Source organism: Talpa europaea (genome assembly GCF_964194135.1).
Source record: "Talpa europaea genome assembly, chromosome: 9".
Classification (NCBI taxonomy): Eukaryota; Metazoa; Chordata; class Mammalia; order Eulipotyphla; family Talpidae; genus Talpa; species Talpa europaea.
This window is the reverse complement of record NC_140076.1, coordinates 42457786-42478078: the sequence shown is the minus strand read 5'-3', so window position 1 is coordinate 42478078 and position 20293 is coordinate 42457786. Positions and strand designations below refer to the sequence as shown.

At 42.7% G+C, this 20293-nt stretch overlaps 1 protein-coding gene across 1 annotated transcript in view; it reads left to right on the top strand.

The window, feature by feature from the left end:
• Positions 1-17579, top strand: part of SAMD13 (sterile alpha motif domain containing 13) — a gene marked incomplete at its 3' end in the record, with an annotated part of 39192 nt that extends 21613 nt beyond the window's left edge. Inside the window, exons 2-3 of the mRNA XM_084243752.1 lie at positions 443-554; positions 17436-17579. Of these exons, the coding sequence (XP_084099878.1) occupies positions 443-554; positions 17436-17579 (256 nt within the window). The remainder of the gene's footprint in view (positions 1-442; positions 555-17435) is intronic.
• Positions 17580-20293: the final 2714 nt, after the last annotated feature.

Sequence of the window (20293 nt, the reverse complement as noted above, 5' to 3'; positions counted from 1 at the left end):
AAAGGGGACAACATAGCCAGAAGTGGCTTTCTCCCTGGCCGTGTGGAGATGGGGATGAGGAGGGGAAAGGTGGTACATTTAAAAGGTCCACTGTTTCTAACTCAGGAGTATGAATATACCATGGGCCCCCAGAAGTCACTGGGCCATTCTTTGTATCCCTGGATAAAAGAAAACAGTTCCTGAGGAAATACTTTATTTGAAAGATCTAATGTTTTCTTAGGAAAGCAGTGACTGAGCCAATAAGAGTTATAATCTTCCCAACCTAAGAAACACAAGGATGCTTATGACCCCGAGGGAAGTACCTGGGATCTGGGCCTATGAGGGAGGAGAGGGCCGAGCTTCCAGCCAGCTGGCCCAGGCCTGCTTTGGGCCTGAGTAGTGAGCCTGTGCTCTCGCTCATACATGCTCTGCCATGACAACAGTCTGGGTTTGTGTTTTGCAGTTCCATGGAGAATGGGAGACCCCCTGATCCTGCAGACTGGGCGGTGATGGATGTCGTCAACTATTTCCGAACAGCGGGATTTGAGGAGCAAGCTAGTGCTTTTCAGGAGCAGGTAAATGGCTCAAGAGAAACATGATGAACACAACTCCCTCCCTTCCTCAGAGGGAGCAGATGGGAATGAGGAGGGAGAGGATCAGTGAGGGTCTCTGTGTGTCCTGTATATGGTCACACCAGGCCCTAAGAAACCGAGGTAGGTGGGGATGGGGAGAAAAAAAGCAACAAATTAATGCCTCCTTCCTGCAAGAAAGAAATGCAAGCCTGAGACACAGTAGCCACTGCAGAGGAGAGGGCTGAAGGTTATTCACACCCGCTTCTTCTGAAAGATGTAACAGCCAGACCTTCAACACAAACACACTAGAGAACAGAAAAGACAGGAAAAGGAGGCAGGTCTGAAAGGCCTGAGCACTGTCTACTGCTGGCCTCGGCACCAACTCAGCTACTGAACTTCCTCCAGTTTGCCTTGCAGTGCTTAGCAAAGTGGGGTGGACAGAAAACAGGATTCAGAGTCAAATCCTGCTTCTGCTTCTGTGTGGCCCCAGGCAAGTTATCTTTGAATCTTGGTTTCACATCTATACCATGAGATTGTCAGTGCCTCACTTGATAGGTTGGTGTTGTGAGGATGAAGCATAGCGCGTGCCCAGTGCCAAGGGTGGGGCCTGGCATGGTGTTGATGCCCCCAAAATGTTACTTCCCATCTCTCAGGTCCAGGGTTCCTACTGGAAATAAGGAGGGAGGAGCAGGGGATTCCTTCCAATTGTCTGGGTGATTGCTGACTCCATTTTTCAGGCTGAAGTGGCTCAAGGCTGGTACTGAAGGGGCTTTGACCTTAAGAAAGCAAACTGGGGGAGCACTTTGTGGCCACAGCAAACGAGCTCTGTAGGGAAGTAGGGTTCCTACCCTAAGGAAGTCTGCAGTTTTCTGAGTCCTAAATTTACTTTTCTAATATTGTAATATGCTTGACAGAACTATAAACTGCAGATGTGTCTGACTGTGGCTTTCACCTCCCTTTAGCTGTTTCTTTTCTCTTCAACTGGGTTTGGATTGGTGAATTTTACTATCATCATTTATGGTGATCTCTAGCCCTCCTTCAATCACTATTTCCTTCATCCTGATCCTTGTATATATATATTTCTTGTTAATTTGGAGGGTTTGCCAAAATAGCAGCAGAAATCACTCCACACCCACCAAAACAGCTAAAATTAGAAAGATGGATAAATCCACATGGACGTGAGGGTGTGGAGCAACCCCATGCTCCTGCATCACTGGGGGAGTGTAAAATAAACACTCATGCATCTACCCCAGGAGCCAGCAATTTCATTTCCTGAGTATTTCCCCAAAAGTGTGAAAACATGTCTGCAAAGGAATTTTACAAACTTGAGCTTATCTTTATGCAGAATATTCATGATCTATTCATAAATCTTATAATTGTCCCAAACTGGAAGCTTAAGTGTCCAGTTAGTACACTGGACACATTGGTAAAATCTCACAATGGGATACTACCCAGTAATAAGAAGGAATGAACTACTGATACATACAACAGTTTGATTGGCACTCAAAACATGCTGAGCGAGGAAGCGTTACACAAAAAGACCATACTTAACAGTTCCTGTCTTATTACCCTGTAACTGCTATAACAAAAATACCATAAACTGGGTGACTCATGAACAGCAAACATTTATTTCTTACAATTCTTAAAGCTAGAGAGACCAAGATTAAAGCGCCAACAGGATGGGTGGCTGGTATCTTCCTAAATAGTTGTTTTTTTTTTAAAGATTTATTTTTTATATATTTATACATAAAAGAACTGGGGTACAGGTGCAGGGGGGTGAGAGGACTCACCAGAGACAGAGTGGGGAACAGGACAGGCAGACCGACTGAAATACATTGCTGAGGGGAGCAGTGGGCGAGACAGGAGAGGTCCACTGTGCCATGTGGGCCACTTCCTTGGCTGCGAATTGAACTTGTGCTGCAGTTGCTACAGATAGCTTCACAGTGTTGTGCTAACCCTCTTGCACCACCAGGGAGGCCAAATAGTTGTCTTTTGCTGTGTTTTCATGTAGCGGAAGGCATAACAAAGCTTTCTGGGGCCTCCTTTAAAAGGCCACTAATCCCATTCATGAGAGTACAGCCCTCATGACTGAATCACCTCCCGAAGGCCCCACCTCCTAGTACCATCGCTGTTATGCTGAATGTCCCTTAGGGGTAAGGTTTCAGCATACTATTTGGGGAGACACCATTGAGACCACAGCAGTTCTATTTTGATAAAGACTGAGATCAGGAAATGTATCAATGGTAGGAAAAAACCACAACAGTTGCTTGTGGATAGGTGGGGAGTGATTAGGAAGGGGAGTGATTTTCTGGCTGACGGCGATGCTCTGTGGGCTTGGGGTAAAGGTGTTGCGTTGGGCAACACCACACTGACAAAGACACAGGAGTCGTGGCGCAGGCTACATAATGCAGGATGCTGCTGAGAGCAAGATTCTGGCCATTTTTATTGCTAGACTAATCATACAGCATCAGCTACGTGGGTTAGGAGGACAAGGAGAAAAGGATGGGTGAAACTCAGGAATGTCTGCTGACCATATTATCAGCTTGATGACCGAGTTGTAATTGAAACTGGACCCCAGACCCTTGGCCATGGTCCTAATCTTATCAACAAGGCATTTTACTGGTCAGCTTCTGGGGTCCCTTGTCATATATCGGTCCTCGGCACCCCAGGCATTCCCAGTCATACCTCGTGATGCATACCCTTCCCAGCGTGATCAAGCTTTCTGCTCTTGATTGGATTTGAAAAAACACCTTGTAAGGTTTGACTCATATGACTGTGACTGGGCAGTTCTGACCTTTGTATAGGAATGCAGAACTGCAGGTAACCATAATGGCAGCTGAACAGGCCGCTTAAGTTTAGCAGACCCACATAAAGGTATCTGCTTTTGTGACTGCAAATGCATGTGCAAATGATTCACATTTATGTATGACCAACCTGTAAATTTTACCCTCAGTAGAAAAGGGCTATAAAAAATATTAAACTATTAAGGGTATGTAAGTTGAAGTATTTTAGGAGAGAATTATAGTGATGTATACAACTTAGTTTGAAAGGCATCAAACTATGGACTATGAATTGGATAGAGGGATAAGTAGATGGGTAGACATAATAAAATCATGGAAAATGTTATTTGTCGAATATAGGTGGTGGGAATATGGGTATTTACTATAATAGTCTTCCAGCTTTGTCTTTGGAAATTTTTTTTTAGATTTATTTATTTATGCATACAAGAGCTGGGGTACAGGCCAGAGACGCAGCGGGTGAGAGGATTCACCAGAGACAGAGTGGGGAACAGAAAAGGCAGACTGACTGAAATATACTGCTGAGGGGAGCAGTAGGCAAGACAGGAAAGGTCTGCTGCGCCATGTGGGTTGCTCCCTGGCTGGCTGGGGATTGAACTTTTGCTGTAGAGGCTGCGGTTTGCTTCATAGTGCAGTGCTTAACCCCTTGTGCCACCAGGGAGGCCCCCTGTCCTTGGAAATTTTTGTAATAAAAATTTTGAGGCAGACATCTCAGGTTGGAAAGTGGAAGGTCAATCAGCTGGAACATATTTTATTTGGGTTTTTAATAGTATAATGTCCCTTTGTGTCATTGCAATTGAGTAACTTGTTTCTAAAATTAAATTTAAATAATATCGTGAAAGGTTAACAACAAGAAGGACCTCGCTAAAAGGTCTCCTGGCCATAGTCCCAGCTGACTGAAAGTGTTCTTTAGATTGAGGTTTTGCTGAGACCCTCCAATGCAGATAACGCAAGTTGGGGGGAGGGCACTGTTCTTAGGACCCTCCCAGATTCTGTGCAGAAATGGAGCTGGGCCAGCTCTGAGCTTGGGCCAGAGTAGGCCCTTTCTCCAAGGGAAGACATCACTCTGGCACCAGGGACGGTGAGGCAAAAGGGAACCAACTTGGGAAACCTAAGAAATGAATTTCTAAGAGACTGGAGTTTTGCCAGTGTGGTCCAGAAGCTCGAGTTCCTGCATTCTCATGAAAAGGATGGTGCTTGGGGAAAAGAGCCTGCCTTGAGTTTTTCTCTGGGTAGGATCCCAGTCTTTCTCCTGCTGTGAAATTCTTATAATTTTCCTCTTCTTCAAGGAGGTAAGAAAGCGAGGAGGGAATCAACAGCCAGGCCCAAGCTGATAAAACGAGTAGCAGCTGTGATTTTCATGAGGACAGAGGACCAGGATCCCCTAGAGTGCTAGCCAATGTCTTCCATCACTCTGCTTCAGAGGCCTACTGTGTTTCCACCTCCCAGGATCTTCCTGGCAATGAACGTTAAGGGGTCCATAGTCACTTACCCAGAGTATCCCAGATGGGAAGACAGCAGGCCACCCCCATCCAAACACAGGATCCTTCTAGGTCTCAGCAGCTGAGAAACAATAAGGGCCATACCCTTAAATATCTTCAGGGAAGGCTTTGTCCTGCCATTGCAAGGAAGTAGGGTGGGGATGGAGAGCATCCCCTAAATCACCTTAGGAGAAGTCAGGTCCAGAAAGGATAACCCAGTTTCCAATGATGGGGAGCTAAGTTTCCTCACTGTTATGGATTGAATGAATGTGCCCCCCTCCCCCAATTCATATATTGGAACCTAACTCCCAATGATGGCATTAAGTGGTGGGATGGGGGTACTTCAATTTATGTGAGGTCAGGGGGTGGAGCCCTCATACCATTCGTTCTCTAAAATGAAGGGACCGGAGAGCTTATTCTTTCTCTGCCATGTACGGGTGCAAGAGGGTGGCCTTCTGCATGCCAGGGAAAGGACCCGCACTATGAGCCTAACCATGTGGACACTGCTGTTGGATTTCCCGCCTCTAAAACTGTGAGGAAAAAAATGTCTGTTGTTTCAACCACCCAATCAATGATGTCTCGTTATAAATTGCAGCCTAAGCCGACTGGTACATAAGGTACAAATGTTGATGCCAGACATGTTCACCCTCAGATGGACTGGCTTTCAGGAGAGTGTGTATCTTCGTGGTTGATCCGGCAGCATGTAACCGGATACTCTGTTGCTGTAGCAACCAGACTCAGATGTGGCTTTCTAGCATCTTGCCCCCTTAGAAGATGCCAGGCCACTGAGTGAGATTTATCCGAAGGGCAGAAATGATGGCGCATGTCCCCGAGTTGTGGAGAGGCAGCTGGATTAAGCTGTGATCTCTGCATCACCTCCTTTTCTCTATGCGGGCACACTGTCACGTGACGGTCATCTCCATGACGCTTCCCTCCGGTCCTGTTTCCTCCATCAAGTTCTTCTGGCTATGCGTGAGCCAGAATGACAAGCCAAAAGTTCTGTCAGGAGGGAAGCCTTAAGATCCAGTCCAGCCTCTTCCCCACTTCTCCCCGCTCACCCCAAGTGACCCACTACCAACAGTGTGTGTGTTTTCAGTTGTATTACTGATTTGGTTGTATCTCTGTTTTATGACTGGTGATGTCACTCTCCTACAAGTTCACCTGTGGCTTGTGTCTTCAGGGTTGTACCTGTTATGTGTAGAGGCTAGCCCACGGGCCTCATTAACATGGTGTTCCAGAGGGTTCACTGGCTCAGATGTGCAAGCAGCAGGGGGAACCATGCTGTGAAAAGGCAGCCATGACCACACTGTCCATCTGTCCCTTTGCAACATTCAGGATAGGGCGGTAGCTGTTTTCCTAAGTGTCTGTCAGCAGACAGATCTGTTCATGAAGGGCATGAATGAGAGTCATGACTTCCGGTTCCTTTCCTCCTGATTGTCTCATGGTCACTGAGGGATGCTGGAGAGTTTGCCTTTCTAGGACTCAGTGCATGTGGAGTTGCAGCAGAATATTGCTCAGGCTCCTGCTTTTAAGAGTCAAGGGTTCTCTTGGAACTAGCCCTCATGAAGTATTATTTTGATGCACAGCATAAAGCGCAAAACCACTTAAAGTTGTAGGTGCACAGTTGAATTGATGTGACTAGATGATAAAAAATCAGCAGTTGCTGAGGGATCTGGCTTGCTTGGTTTTCAAGAGTCACAAGTAACTGAGCAATTTTACTTTTCTAAGAGCTTTAGTTTTTAAGAGAGAACTCTCTGACTAGCCTCAGAGAGAGAACTCTCTGATAGCTCTCTGGGCCTCCCCTGGTGACGCAGCGGTTGAACACTGGGCTGCGAAGCTGCCCGCAGCCTCTGCAGCGCCGTTTGGATCCCCGGCCACCGGTGAGGGTCCCACATGGCGCGCAGACCTCTCCTGCCATGCCAGCTGCTCCCCTCAGCAGTGTACTTCGTCAGTCTGCCTGTTCTGGTCCCTGCTCTGGCTCTGGTGAATTCTCTCACCCTCCCGCGCTTCTGACTGTACCCAGTGCTTGTGTAAATAAATAAATAAATCTTAAAAAAAAAAAAAAAGGAAAGAAAATGATAGCTCTCTATAATATATAATTTTTTTGTCAGTGTCATGACAAAAAACGCACAACTCATTGTGACAAATTCATTTTACACTACTCTCTCCTCCCTCCCCCCAGACCACATGACTAACAACCATATCTAACTCTGAAGTGCTCAACTAGTGGTTCAAGTCACTCATTTGGAACAAAAAGATTGCATATCTTTCGGATGGCTATGGCTAAGTTTGGATATATTTTTAAGGCCACTGACTTAATAAATAGAAGTAGCACAAATGAGATTAAGTGGACTAGTAAAACAGGGAGGCCCACAGAGCAGCCCTGAACACATGGATTTCAGTTGTAGCTACTCTACGTGGATATTTCTAATTAGACGCAGGACAAATCCAGCTTTTGTGGAGCCCTAGGCTTATCCAATTTTAAGAGCCCTCCTTGGGGAAAAAAATTACAAAACTGTTAAGGCAAAACTTAAGCTTCATTAGCTGTGTGTTTAGTCCAGCTCGGAATTAGATGAGTTAATGTCCCACAAATTGGAGTTTAGATAAATTTCATAAAATCAATTTTATTATCTACCAGTATTTAACAATATCAAGTACTGAAAATATTAAGAGTGCATTGACACCTGACATGTCTTAGCCATTGAAGCCTTCTGAAGTGCTTAAAAATTTTTATAGCATTGTCAGCAGGGGAGGTGGCAACTCTAACTCTGTGAATGTGTCCTTTCAGTCCATAAAATTTTTGAAGAGTTGAAAGAAAAAGCAAATGGGCAAGGCTAACAATACAAAAAAAAATAGTCATGAGACTTGAAAGCAAAACTGATAAGGAAAGAACCTCTTGAGTTTGTTACTGAAATACAATAGTTTTCTATAAACCGAGAATCTGAAATGGTTGTTTAAATCATCATTTGAAATAACAACAGTTATAAGACATTATAAGATAGTACATGTCTGACTCATTTGCTTGTTCAGTTGTTTCCACAGTTATTATAGCTTCTTCTCACACATTAAAATACATAAAAAACTATTGCAGTAAAATAATCCTCATTATCATTTTACTCATTTATTATTATCTTACTCATTACTTTAATAAGGCCATCTTAGTTATGAGAACCATTTAGAGAAAGAACAGAAGATTATGGGCAGAGGGAGGATCAGATACAAATGCAAGGAGGTATGAAGTTACACCGTTCATCTTGAGAACTCCAAGTAACTTGGAATTAGAGGTTTGCAGCAGGGCATGAAGGTATAAGAAAGGAAGATAGGGAGAGGGCCAGAGAACGGACAGACTGGTTTGCTTGGCACCAAAAAGAGACCTTACCTGAGGGAGAGCCAGTTGCTAGAGCAGACACTCAAACATATTTACATTCAGGAAAGTTGCCAGAAGAATTGGACAAGCTAAAATTGAAAGAAATTGAGAGTTGTTAAATGTAACAGATTCCCTGAGGGTAAGAAAAGGGATATCAAAAACTATGGAAGGGCAAGGATATGGAAAAATTGGAACCTTTGTACACTGCTGGTAGGAATATAAATGGTATGGCTACTGTAGAAACTGTTTGACAGTGCTTCAAAATGTTAAGCAAAGAATTACCGTGTAACTCAGAAATTCTGTCCAAAAGAAGTGTAAAGAAGGACCCAAACAGCTACTTGTACACTGATGTTCATTGCAGTATTTTTCACAATAACCAAAAGGTGGGAATAACCCAAGTAGCCATGAACAGAGGAATGGATAAACAAAATGTGGTATACACATGCAATAGAGTATTATTCAAGTATAAAGAGGAATAACGTTCTGAAACATGCTACAGTATGGATGAGCTCAGAAAACATTGCTAAGTGAAATAAGCCAGGCAAGTATTTGTATGTTTCCATTTATGTGTGTGGTTGGGAGGGAGGGTGAAGTAGGGAATTATTGTAGTTTTGGTTTTTTTTTTTTGGAGATAATGCAAGAGTCAAAAAAAGAGATAGTGGTGATGGTTGCACAACATTGTGAATGTAATTAATATTGCTGATTTGAACGCTTAGAAATAATTAAGTGATCTAGACCATGTTGTGTGTGTGGTGTTTGTATTGCCATGTAACACTAAAAAGTGTAATGTCAGGGCCTCCCTGGTGGCGTGAGGGGTTGAGTCTCAGCACTGTCAAACTATCCACAGTCACTGCAACACGAGTTTGATCCCCGGCCAGGGACCTAACCCACATGGCGCAGCAGACCTCTCCTGTCTCGACTGCTGCTCCCTTTAGCAGTGTATTTCAGTAGATCTGCCTGTTCTGCTCCCCACTCTGTCTCTGGCAAATCCTCTCATTCCCCCCACACCCCCACCTCTGGCCTACACCTCAGCTCTTGTATGTATAAGTAAGTAAAACAAATCTTTTAAAAAATGTAATACCATTCATAATATAATGATGGTTCAATTTAGTGAATAAAATATTTTGAAAAATGAATATATACGGATTAGTTCTCAGCAAGACAGGGATATCTTTCTCTGAGCTGGGAACATAGGTGAGATGTGCAGACATAGCTGAGATTGCCCTCGTCCTCAGGAGCATTAAGAAAATTCCTGACAGCTTCTGTTTCTTTTGCTGAACAAGTGGCAAGCCCCTCTGCTTGGAGTAGAAGGGGTGGGTAGAGGTGTAATGAAGAACTAGAGAAGAGAAGTTAAGAATGGCCACCAAGGAGAATGGGAGAGGGAACTGATCAGAGATAGATAAAAGAACTGTTGTAGTATACTGTCGGCCCAGCTGAGATTGGTACACTGTGCATATATAGTGTTTTTTATTCATGGTCTCTTGATTTTTTTTTCTCCCCAACTGCACCAAGTGTAAGAGAAAGAAGCTAAATTCTAGATTGCTCTTGGGTTCATGGCATGGGTACATGGAAAGCTGATAACCTAAGAGAGCTTGCATGTTAAAAATTAGTTCAAAGGTCAATTAAGAGGTTCAGACTTAGTACAGAAGAGTCTGAAGGGCACTCATAAGCTAGAGAAAGTGGAGCTGAAATGAAAAAGTGAATATAATGGGAGTGAGGAGAGAGAGAGAGAATGGGATATTGGACTTCTAGTGTAATGGGTTAGGACTCTTGCTGGCTAATGACATTATAGGAGTCATTTTTAAAAGTAAAGAAGTTGTAGAAGTGGTTGGTGTATTAGAGCAATGGCTAAATTATAGTAGAAGTTTACTTCTTGTCCATATGAATAGGATGAGATGGTGGGGATGTTCTGCTTCAAGAGCCAGAAGCTTTCAAAATCATCTGGGCTTTGGCATCCAGTAGGTGTCATGGTAAAGGGCAAGGAGGAAAATGTGTGGATAGCTGGAAGTGCCAAGCCTGACAGCTGCACCTCATCCCTTCACATGCGGTCAGTCAAAGTGTAGTCGTGTGACTATACTAGCCTGCAAGGGAGTCTGGCAAGTGCGTAGTTGTGTATCCTTGCAAAGGAGCAACCAGCAGCCCCTAGTACATTTGATATTTAAATCCATTTTTACAACAAATTTGCTATTTTGATGCTGCTATTTGGTTTTATTCTCAAGTCCAGAGATAGATTGCAAAAAGGCGTTCAACATGAAAAGATGAACTGAAGACGTCTTATCTAACCATACGTGGGAAGCCTTCACTTCCAATTTTGTTCCCTAAGTCTATTCTTTTTTTAAATCTAGGCAGACATGTCTGTGATCCAGTTTCCTCATTTCATGAAGTGGATTTCATTCTTTTGCCTTCATCAGAAATGTGTAAAAAGATTTTTTAGATGTTTAATAGAGCACCTTTATCACCCACTTTGTTCAAGGAGCAAATACTGAATAACATTGGAGGATACATTGAGTCACAGAAGGCATTAGCCCTCACAGTGAGTCAAAATGAATCTTGCAACTGATTAGTGCGAGATCCATTTTGCTTCTGATTATTTAACAAATAAGGTAAAGACTTCTTTTAGCTTTATCCATAGTTTCTCTTTGTTAACAAGTTACTTGGTGTCTTATGCTACAACACATGCTTATCTATTGATTTTTTTCAAGCAAGGCGAAGTTTCCTCAGTATGTAGGTTATCCACCCCAAATTGTCTACCAATAGGAACACAAGGCAGGCACAGCACCAGCTGAGAGTCACTGACCGATGATGTTGAGATCACAGTCACTCCACCCACACTAAGCTTGGAGGGCAAGGAGGGATAGGGACTGTTATAGAGGAATTTCTCCTCAAGAAGGGACTGTTCCTGGGACCTCCCTGGTGGTGCAGCAGGTTGAGCGTAGCGCTGTGAAGCTGTCTGCAGCCTCTGCAGTGAGGGTTCGATCCCCGCCGGCTGGCGAGAATCCCACGTGGTGTGGCAGACCTCTCCTGTTGGACCCGCTGCTCCCCTCAGCAGTGTATTTCAGTCAGTCTGCCTGTTCTGCTCCCCACTCTGTCTCTGGCAAATCATCTCACCCTCCCACGCCTCTGGCCTGTACTCCAGCTTTTGTATAAAAATAAAAATAAATCTTAAAAAAAATAAAGAAGGGACTGTTCCAAGAACCGTGTGATAAGATTCAAAAGGTCTTGGTGTAGAGTTGTGTAGCTCACTGTCTCCCTTTTCATAATTATTTGGAAGTTCTTCAGAAAATAAACTCTGTGACTCAGTGAAGAAAGGCCCTTTGAAAAAAACATGTTGAATGACTACAGAGTACTAAGAGTGCTTTCTCCTCGGATATTGAAAAGGCTTATCATCAGTTAGCTCTTTAGGTATACCCAGACAAGAACCTGGAAAATGAGGGGGTACCTGAGGAGAAATTCAAACAACTAGCAGAGGTGCAAATGGTCTTGTCTAATGCCAAGAAACAGACAAGTCTAGGGGGATCCTTATCAACAGGATAAATAGAGAAAACGAAAACTATCTGAAGGAGGAGGCTCTGTGGTTTGGGAGGCCACACTATGACTTTCAAAATATCTTCTCTTCTTAGGAGGTAATTTTTCCACTGACTGTGCGGGCAGATCCAGGGAATTCTAGTCCTTCTGTGATGTGACCCCCATATTGGACACAGGATTTTCCACTTTTGTGTCCCTGAGCTCTAGCCCAGGTCCTCCTTCTTCTGGTACATTTGTAGCCTTTGTAAGCAGTAGAATGGCAGGCTTTAGGGTGGTCACCACTTGCAGTCAGATAGTGAATGGCAAGAGAGTTGTTACAAAGAAAGTTCTAGAAAATGTGAGTGGGAAGACTGAAGTAGAAAAAGAAAACTCCCTCACTGGGAGGGAGTTGCTACTTTGTTCCTTCACAGAGAGACTTTCCTATGAGACTTTTGAATCTGATAGTTTTCTGGAATCTACTTCACATGTGTTATCTCAATAATCCTTTCATCTCATCTGTGAATTACAGTCACCACTTTTTCCCCCTCATGTAGATAAGGAAATGAGGCCTGGAGAGATTAAATAATTTGCCCCAGGCCCTACCTAATGAGCAATAAGATGGTGTCTTATGCTACAACACATGCTTATCTACTGAGCTATAAAATCTGTGGATCCTACACATTTATTTTTAGATCTAAGGTCTTGCCTTTTTTTTTGAAATTTACATCTGTCATCCTTAAACCATACTGCAATGCATGGGTACTTGCTGGAACATATTAAGTATGCAAACATTTTTAATATTATTGCTTAACAAAAATTTGGTTATTCTGACACAATATTCACAATGTGAAAAGTTTCAAATGATTATTCCTGAACACATAACTATTCCTTAACACAGAAATGAATACAGTATCTCAAGATTTTGTGTGTACGTGATGATTAAAGTCAAAACAAAATCATGGGTTTTTTTGTTTCTTTAACTGAAACTGGTCATACTTTCAGCCCTTCATTTATACTAAATAAATAGACTGAAATCTAAAGGAGTTGTTCATCGTGGAGAATCTTATTAACACCTCTCTTCCAGTTTCCAGTCTCATGTTCATTCTCATATACCATACTGGTGGGCAAATTTTGAATTTCACTTGCCTCAAAGTATTTTCTAAAAGTCATGTAACAAGTGATTGATTAGCTTTTTTTAAAAAAAAAAAGTTTAGGGCTACCTTTTTTAAAAAAGATTTATTTATTTATTTATACAAGCAAGCACTGGGTACAGTCAGAAGCACGGGAGGGTGAGAGGATTCACCAGAGCCAGAGAGGAGAGCAGAAGGCAGATTGATGAAGTACACTGCTGAGGGGAGCAGCGGGTGACAGGAGAGGTCTGCACACCATGTGGGACCCTAGTTGGCGGCTAGGGATCGAACTGGCGCTGCAGAGGCTGCGGGCAGCTTCGCAACCCAGCTCTCAACCGCTGCGCCACCGGGGAGGCCCTGATTAGCTTTCTTAATCAAGTAACTATCCCAGGTTTTATGAGATAAATGACTTAGGTCTTTGAACTTTGAACTTTTTTAATTTCACAAAAATATGCCTGCATCCTTCTAGCAAAGAGTGGCTTTCAGGCAGGAAAGGAAGCAGAAGTTGGAGTTGGAATGAGAATACATCTCGTTTCTTTCAAAGCCTACAAATTCCCACTTGGGAGTCACTGAGAACCTGCTGTATGTCAGATGCTGCCTTAGAGGCCTCCTGTGAATCATTTCTAATCTCCAAAATTTTATTTCCATTTTACAAGTAAGAAAACTCAGGCTTGGAGAAGTTAAATCACTTACCCAGGGTCACACAGTAAGTTGTGGAAACTGAAACAGGGACCTAGAAGCAGGGCCCCCTAAATTATTAGACCCAGACCAGGTGAAGGGTTATTAGGTGTAGCTTGCCTCCGGCCACACTGAGGCCAGCTCCTGGCTAGCTCCAGCCCAGGAGCCTGCTCTAACCTCAATGCATGTCTATTGGCGCCCCGCACCCCCAAACACCCCATTTCTTACAGTTCATTATGCAAATACAGGATTGTAAAAGGACCAATATGATTGGAGCTCTCAAGGGTGCCAATCAGCTAAAAGGACCAATCAGGTTTGAAAGGCAGGCACCCTGGAGGTATTTAAGCCAAGTTCCAACCAGCTTAGAGGGAGCTTGAGGAGAAAGGAGATCTGGGGAAAAAAAGAATTGGAAACTTGGAGACTGGAAGAGGCAGTGGGAGAGGGAGTCAGATTCATCAGAAGACCTTCACTGAACTGTAACACTGAACCCCGTCCCTGGCACCACGCCTTTGCAACCTGACCTCCAGTTCTGTCTCTGATATGACCTGCTGACTGGCCACTGGCCCTGTCCTAGGTGTGTCTAAAAGAGCTGGTTGCTGTTGGCTCTATGCCTAGTATAGCTGTAACACTGGTCCCGGCCCCTGACTCATCCAGCACCACCTTTTGGTGCCTTTTGGTGTTGACTGGTTCGATGTTCAGTGCTGCCCCCCCCCCCCCCGGCCTTCAGATTGCTGTTACTGATTGCTGTGGTGCCACCACGCAGACACCTTCACAGAGACCTTCGAGACTTCTGTGACCTTCGAGACCTTCTACCTTTAACCTTCAAACCGTTGCTGTTGCTTCTGGCCTTGCCTTAATTCTTGCCTCATTCTCCCAACTTCTCTCTCTCTTTCTCCCAACTTCTCTCTCTCTCTCCCCTTTATAAATAAACCCCGTTATTGCTGAACCCTGGGCCTGAGTCATGTCAGGCCACAGTTGTAAGCTCAAGGGTGAGAAACCACCAACTGTGACATTTTGGCTCCCCCAAGAATTTCATGGTTACAGAAACAAGGTTCAGTTTATGTATTGCTTGAACCCCCAATCTGACATTTCCATTATGTCCCATTCCGCACTCATTCATCTGAGCTGCTGTAGTCATGGCTTAAGAGGAAAGTTTTGTTGTCTGTATGAATTATATTCATTTCGAAATTTTTTAAGTGAGAGTTTCCAGATGGAACTTTATTTTACCAACCCTAGTCTGATGTGAACTGCAGCGTGGCTCCTGAACAAAGGGAAAATCAAACTGTGTATGAAATATGATTTTTCCGTTTTGTCCTAAGTAAAATCCAAATTTAAGCCTTTTTCATGGATATATACAGGGCCTTTGACAGAAATGCTGAGTTGTAGAAGGACTTTTTGCATAGCAGAGGTTCAAAATTCTGCTTTCAGTTATTCAAGGATGTTTTCTTTTCGTATAGAAATAAAAGCAGTATTGTCTCCCTGGTGCCTTGTTTAAAATGTGTATTAAGTTAAATGCAAACAAACCACAGCAGAGGAAAGAGGGGATCACTGTTTTTTGGGTTTTTTTTTTTTTTAAGCATTCCAATGAATCATTCAGTATGTAAGATAAAGCATAAGCTTTGAAGTAATCTTGGATTCAGATTCCTGTGGCCCGACAATCATTGCCTTCAGAACCCCTACTGTAGTCTTCAGATGTCAACAGTTGTTCCTTTGACAAATCTCATACCTGCGAGTCTTACACTGTCTTTGGGGATGACAGGCTGCCTAAATAGGAAAAAAAAAAAAAAAAATACTTTCTGATTGGGAAGTCAATTCCTGGCTCCTTAAGTAATTTTCTAGTCTTGCCCTATCAACTGACTACTTTTTTATGTGTGATAGTTTTTAATAGTCTTCTCTGGCAAGTTAATGTGAGACAGTTTGTTTTCTAGTAGTTACCAAATAAAAGTTTCTAAAACTCAAAACCACAGCAGACTAGTTGGAAGTACTTCCTTGTCCTTTGGCTCTGGTTTGTGTTATGTGGTTGACCAGTGAAATGAGAACCATGGTCCTGTTGAGGAATAAAGACAAGCGAGTGTGTAACTTGTAGGCTGGGAGCATTTGCAAGAGTATCTCAGGGCATCCTGTCAGAACCCCAAATCCCTACATTACCGACTGAAGAGATAAAAGGAAGGGGCTTACCTAAGGTCACAAAGGGGGTGTTCAGTCACCTAGCCCAGTGCTTCCTCCTACACACTTGGACAGAACAAGGCACGTATTTTTCACAACCTCACAAAATACATGGGGATGGAGTAAGAGGGAGTCAGTGTTTTATGAAGTTGCAGCTACACACTGTGTACTTGCACCCCTTGTCTGTCAGTGGGGGAGGTGGGCACAGACATGCATAGAATCATGAAAAGCTATGTTTAGGCTTCACAATTATGCACAGTTGGTCCATCTCTTACCCCACTATAGACAGCTTCTCACCACAATGCACAGGTGGCATTCAGCATTCTTCTCAGTGCTTCCATTTTCAAAGTCCCAAACCGCTGTTCTATAATTGGGGTCCTCATCCCTTTCATTTTTATTTCACCCCAAAGCTTTGTAGTCTGAGCTTTGTAGTCTTCAGGGTACCTGAAATGAAGGATATCTAGTTGGGTGCCTCAAGGTTTGGGGAATGGACTCTGAGCAGACCAGGGGAGGAAATGTGTGGTGGGAAGTGTTCCACCCGTCACCGCCTTATTTGAAATCTTGGGGATCCATTAAAAGGGAGACTGGTAGGGCCCTCAGTATGAGAGGTTGATTTTCAGGGAGGTAGAAAGGGATGGGATGGGATGGGATCTTTTTTCACTGTCCATTGTGACTGACAAGACTGCAGAAAACCCAAGACTCTGGTCCCCATTGGTCTGGACAACAACACATGTATACTTTTTTCCCCTTTACATCATAGTTAATATTTGGACAGTATTTGTTCTGTCCCTGTAGTTCTCCTATCACCAAAGCACCCACGATCCATCACCCATAGTCTCTTGTGCTCTTCTCTCCCCTGTTTTGTTTTGTTTTAAAGATTTATTTATTTATGCGTACAAGAGCTGAGGTACAGGCCGGAGATGAAGGGGGTGAGAGGATTCACCGGAGACAGAGTGGGGAACAGAACAGGCAGACTGACCTAAATACACTGCTGAGGGGAGCAGCGAACGAGACAGGAGAGGTCTGCCTTGCCATGTGGGTTGCTCCCTGGTCGGCCGGGGATCAAACTTGTGCCACAGAGGCTGCGGATTGCTTCATAGTGCGGAGCTTAACCCCTTGCACCACCAGGGATGCCCTCTCCCCTGTTTTGACCCTTCCTCCTCCTCCCCTGCTGTATGCCTCAGATCTGTGGTCAACTTGCAAGTTTTAAGCTTCAAGAGAAACAGAAGGGCGTTAAAAGAACGTGCTTTGCCAATAGGTAGAGGAGAGTTCCTATCCTATGCCATCGTGTCCTAAATTCTTGTTCTTCGACAGATTAGTTTCTCGATTGGTTTGTAAAATTAAGAAGATAACGCCTGCTTGTTCTAACTTAGAGAGTTGTTTAGGAATTAAGGACACACAAATTCTGTATAAACTTTTATATATTTTGTAAATGGAAGGCCTCATTCATTACTCCTTTGACAAAGCAACATCCAAACTTGGCTCACACCAAACTTGATATCAGTTTTTAAAGCTGTGACATTTGTGATGTGATCTTGCAAACAAGATCCAGCTAGAAATTGTATTTAATTCACAAATAAAAGTAGAAGAGGGCGCATGAACATGATAGAATCCCATTTTTATTCACTTTGGTACAATAAAAAAAAGAATGTTTTTAGTTTGTGGACAGTAGTAGGGCGTTTTCCTTTGAACTTCCTTTTTTTCATTATCCTTGAACTTTTGGACTTACATGTTGGCTTTACTCTCTGCTTCCATTATAGGAAATTGATGGAAAATCCCTGCTATTGATGACAAGGAATGATGTATTGACAGGACTTCAGTTAAAGTTGGGGCCTGCTTTGAAAATCTACGAGTATCACATAAAACCTCTACAGACTAAGCATTTAAAGAACAACTCTTCATAGTACAAATTGGGGTCTTAGACCTCAAAATATACATAATGACATAATTTAGTTTCATGTGATGAAACTTTGTAAACAGAATACATACATGTGTATATGTAAAGAATTTCAACCAAATGAAACGTTATCCTATTGGATAGACTAGGCAATCCGTCGGCTGACCTACCTTCAGCCAGGAGGAGCAAGGACAGCAGGTGGACGGGATGGTTTTCTTGTGGGATCTGTCAAATAGAATGTTCTTTGACATGATTAGACACCCATCCCCAGAAAGGCTTTGAAGTCATGAGGATTTGCTTCATGTCTTCATAGATTGCCCAAAATCCTTAAAAAAGAATCAGATGAAACGAAACATCTTTTGGTTATAGGACATAGGAAAATGTAAAACAGGAAAACATGGGGAGGGGAAGAAAGAAAGGGATTGCTGTCTCCCTTGAATCCTCTGCTCCTTAGTGCTTATATTTGGATGGAATTGCCGACACCCTTTTTTATAGAGGGTCCTCCACTTGACCTTATTAAGGTTTCACTGGGATATGCTGCAATGTTTGAAATGAACGTCCATCGTGCCCCTTCAGGAGCAGAAAGGTAGCTCTCAAAAGAGAAACTGTTGTGTACTGGGGATATCCATCCACGTTCTGCTAGCTTTCACACAAGGGTAATGGTATTTTCTGCAAAGATTTGCTTTATAATTGGTTTTTTGTTTCTGAAGAAAGCATTTCTTTACCTTATAGTTTGTATTTAAAATAATTTGCTTCTGAAGAAATTTGCCAAGAATTATAAATCAAAAACCTTGTTACTAGTACAGAATATTTTTATATATATATTCCTTCATGATGGTGTAATATTTTTTTAATTGCTCCAATTGCTTTGTTCGATTCTGGTTTGAGTACTTGTTTTTAAGAACTTGAAAAAGTGGGCTCATTACATCTCTGTTCAAAGAGACATTTGTTCAATCTCTGTGTGTCAATGCCTTGTTGAATTGGTGCTTTGTGTTCACAATAAAGCATTGCTTCAGTTTATTTATGTTTATTCAAACATATTTGATATTTGATCTGTTTGGTTGCTTCTTCTGTTGGAATTAAGGATTAAGGGCTTTCCTTGAAACCACAGAGAGAAAGTGAAGCCTTAAAAAATAAAACCTTTAAATTTAAAAATAATATATAAATCTATATGTGATAAATCTATGTAGATAAATCTATAGCTGAATTGTCCAAGTAGGCCTTATACCTTCTCTTACCCCCACCCAACAACCAATGTTAGGTGTCATTTTAGCCACAGACATTTTTATTTCCTTGTACACAATTTCCTTGGTTTTGTTTTTTAAATTCTGGAGAAAGCTATGGCCCTTCCCTCCAGATAAAAACCCATCTTTCTACATATAAAACTTAGTAGATGTTGGAGAAGGAAAGAAGAATTTATCCTGTAAGGACACTTTGAGGAAATTACACGTGTTGCTGCCTCATATAGCTTGCCATCCAGAATTCACAATTCTACACCTAACTGAGAAGCTAGGAAAGCCTGAAATATTTCTTCTTTTTCTTTGAGACCACAGGGCCAACTAAAATTCAAAAGCCCCATTATTCTGTAACTAAGGGAGAAGGGATTGGGGGACAATTCGCTTAGAGTAAAAAACACCGAAGTGTATCTGTCTTAAGTTGTATTTTTCTCTAGATTTGAACTGGGGCTCACACTCCTTTTAGTCTCTGGATGTTTTTATCACAGTCACCTCCCACAACTATTGGAAGCTTTAGTCACAAACACTGCTTAACTAAGTTTCAAGCCTGGATTGCTCTATAAATGCTTGCCAGAGAGTGGCGGGGGGAGGAAAGGAAAATATGCTAATTAAAAAACAAACCCAAAAGAATCAAATCATTCCTCGGCCTCTGTTGACAGCCTTCAGGCAAAATTAGCAAATTAAAGATAGTCTGCCTTTCCTAAACCAGAATAAAAGCTTAAGACAGGCGGGGCATGTGTGCTTTGGCAAGTGCCGAAGGCATTCTCTTGCCTCCCTCCTCCAGCCCAGGGGGAAAGCAGTGTGATCAAAATAGGACATAGAGGGAGGCTGGAAGTACTTGAAATTCAGCAGGTAGGCAGGCTTTGTCTCCAGACAGCTGCGAAACCAGAGACGTCTGATTCCTTTGCAGATCACACTGGATTTCTATCAATGTGCCTGGGTCTGCACTTCTTAGCGATTACACTGCCAGGTAGGAAACCACTTCATGAATGTAAGTGGGGATGAGCACACCCTGACGCCAACACATTTATGTGAGTGTTGTTTACTGTGGAATTTGATTATTCTGAACCAGAAAGGCAAGCAGGATAACAGAATCACAAGGGATCTAAAAAAGGAATCACCCCTCCATCTCCCCTCCCACCCCACCTTTGAATCTCTTATTCAGACTCTGCAAAGGAGATTTAATGATTTGATTTAAAGGCAAGGTCACAAACTGGTTGCTTTTCAGTGGGATCTAAGCTGACATGATTTCCTGTGGCCAGAGCAGTATGTGTGTTATTTTATAACTATAATATTTGCATTCTTTTATAACTAATATTTGCTCCGATTTATTACAGTCTCTTTCATTCCCTAATATCATGCAATGGACAACCTCACATTTTTGTATTAACTGTTAGGATCTTGATCTAAAGCAAAGAACACAAAGAGAGCCTCTTTAGGGTAAGTCTGATTCAGGAGCTGGAGGTTGCATGTCAATTTCGTTGAA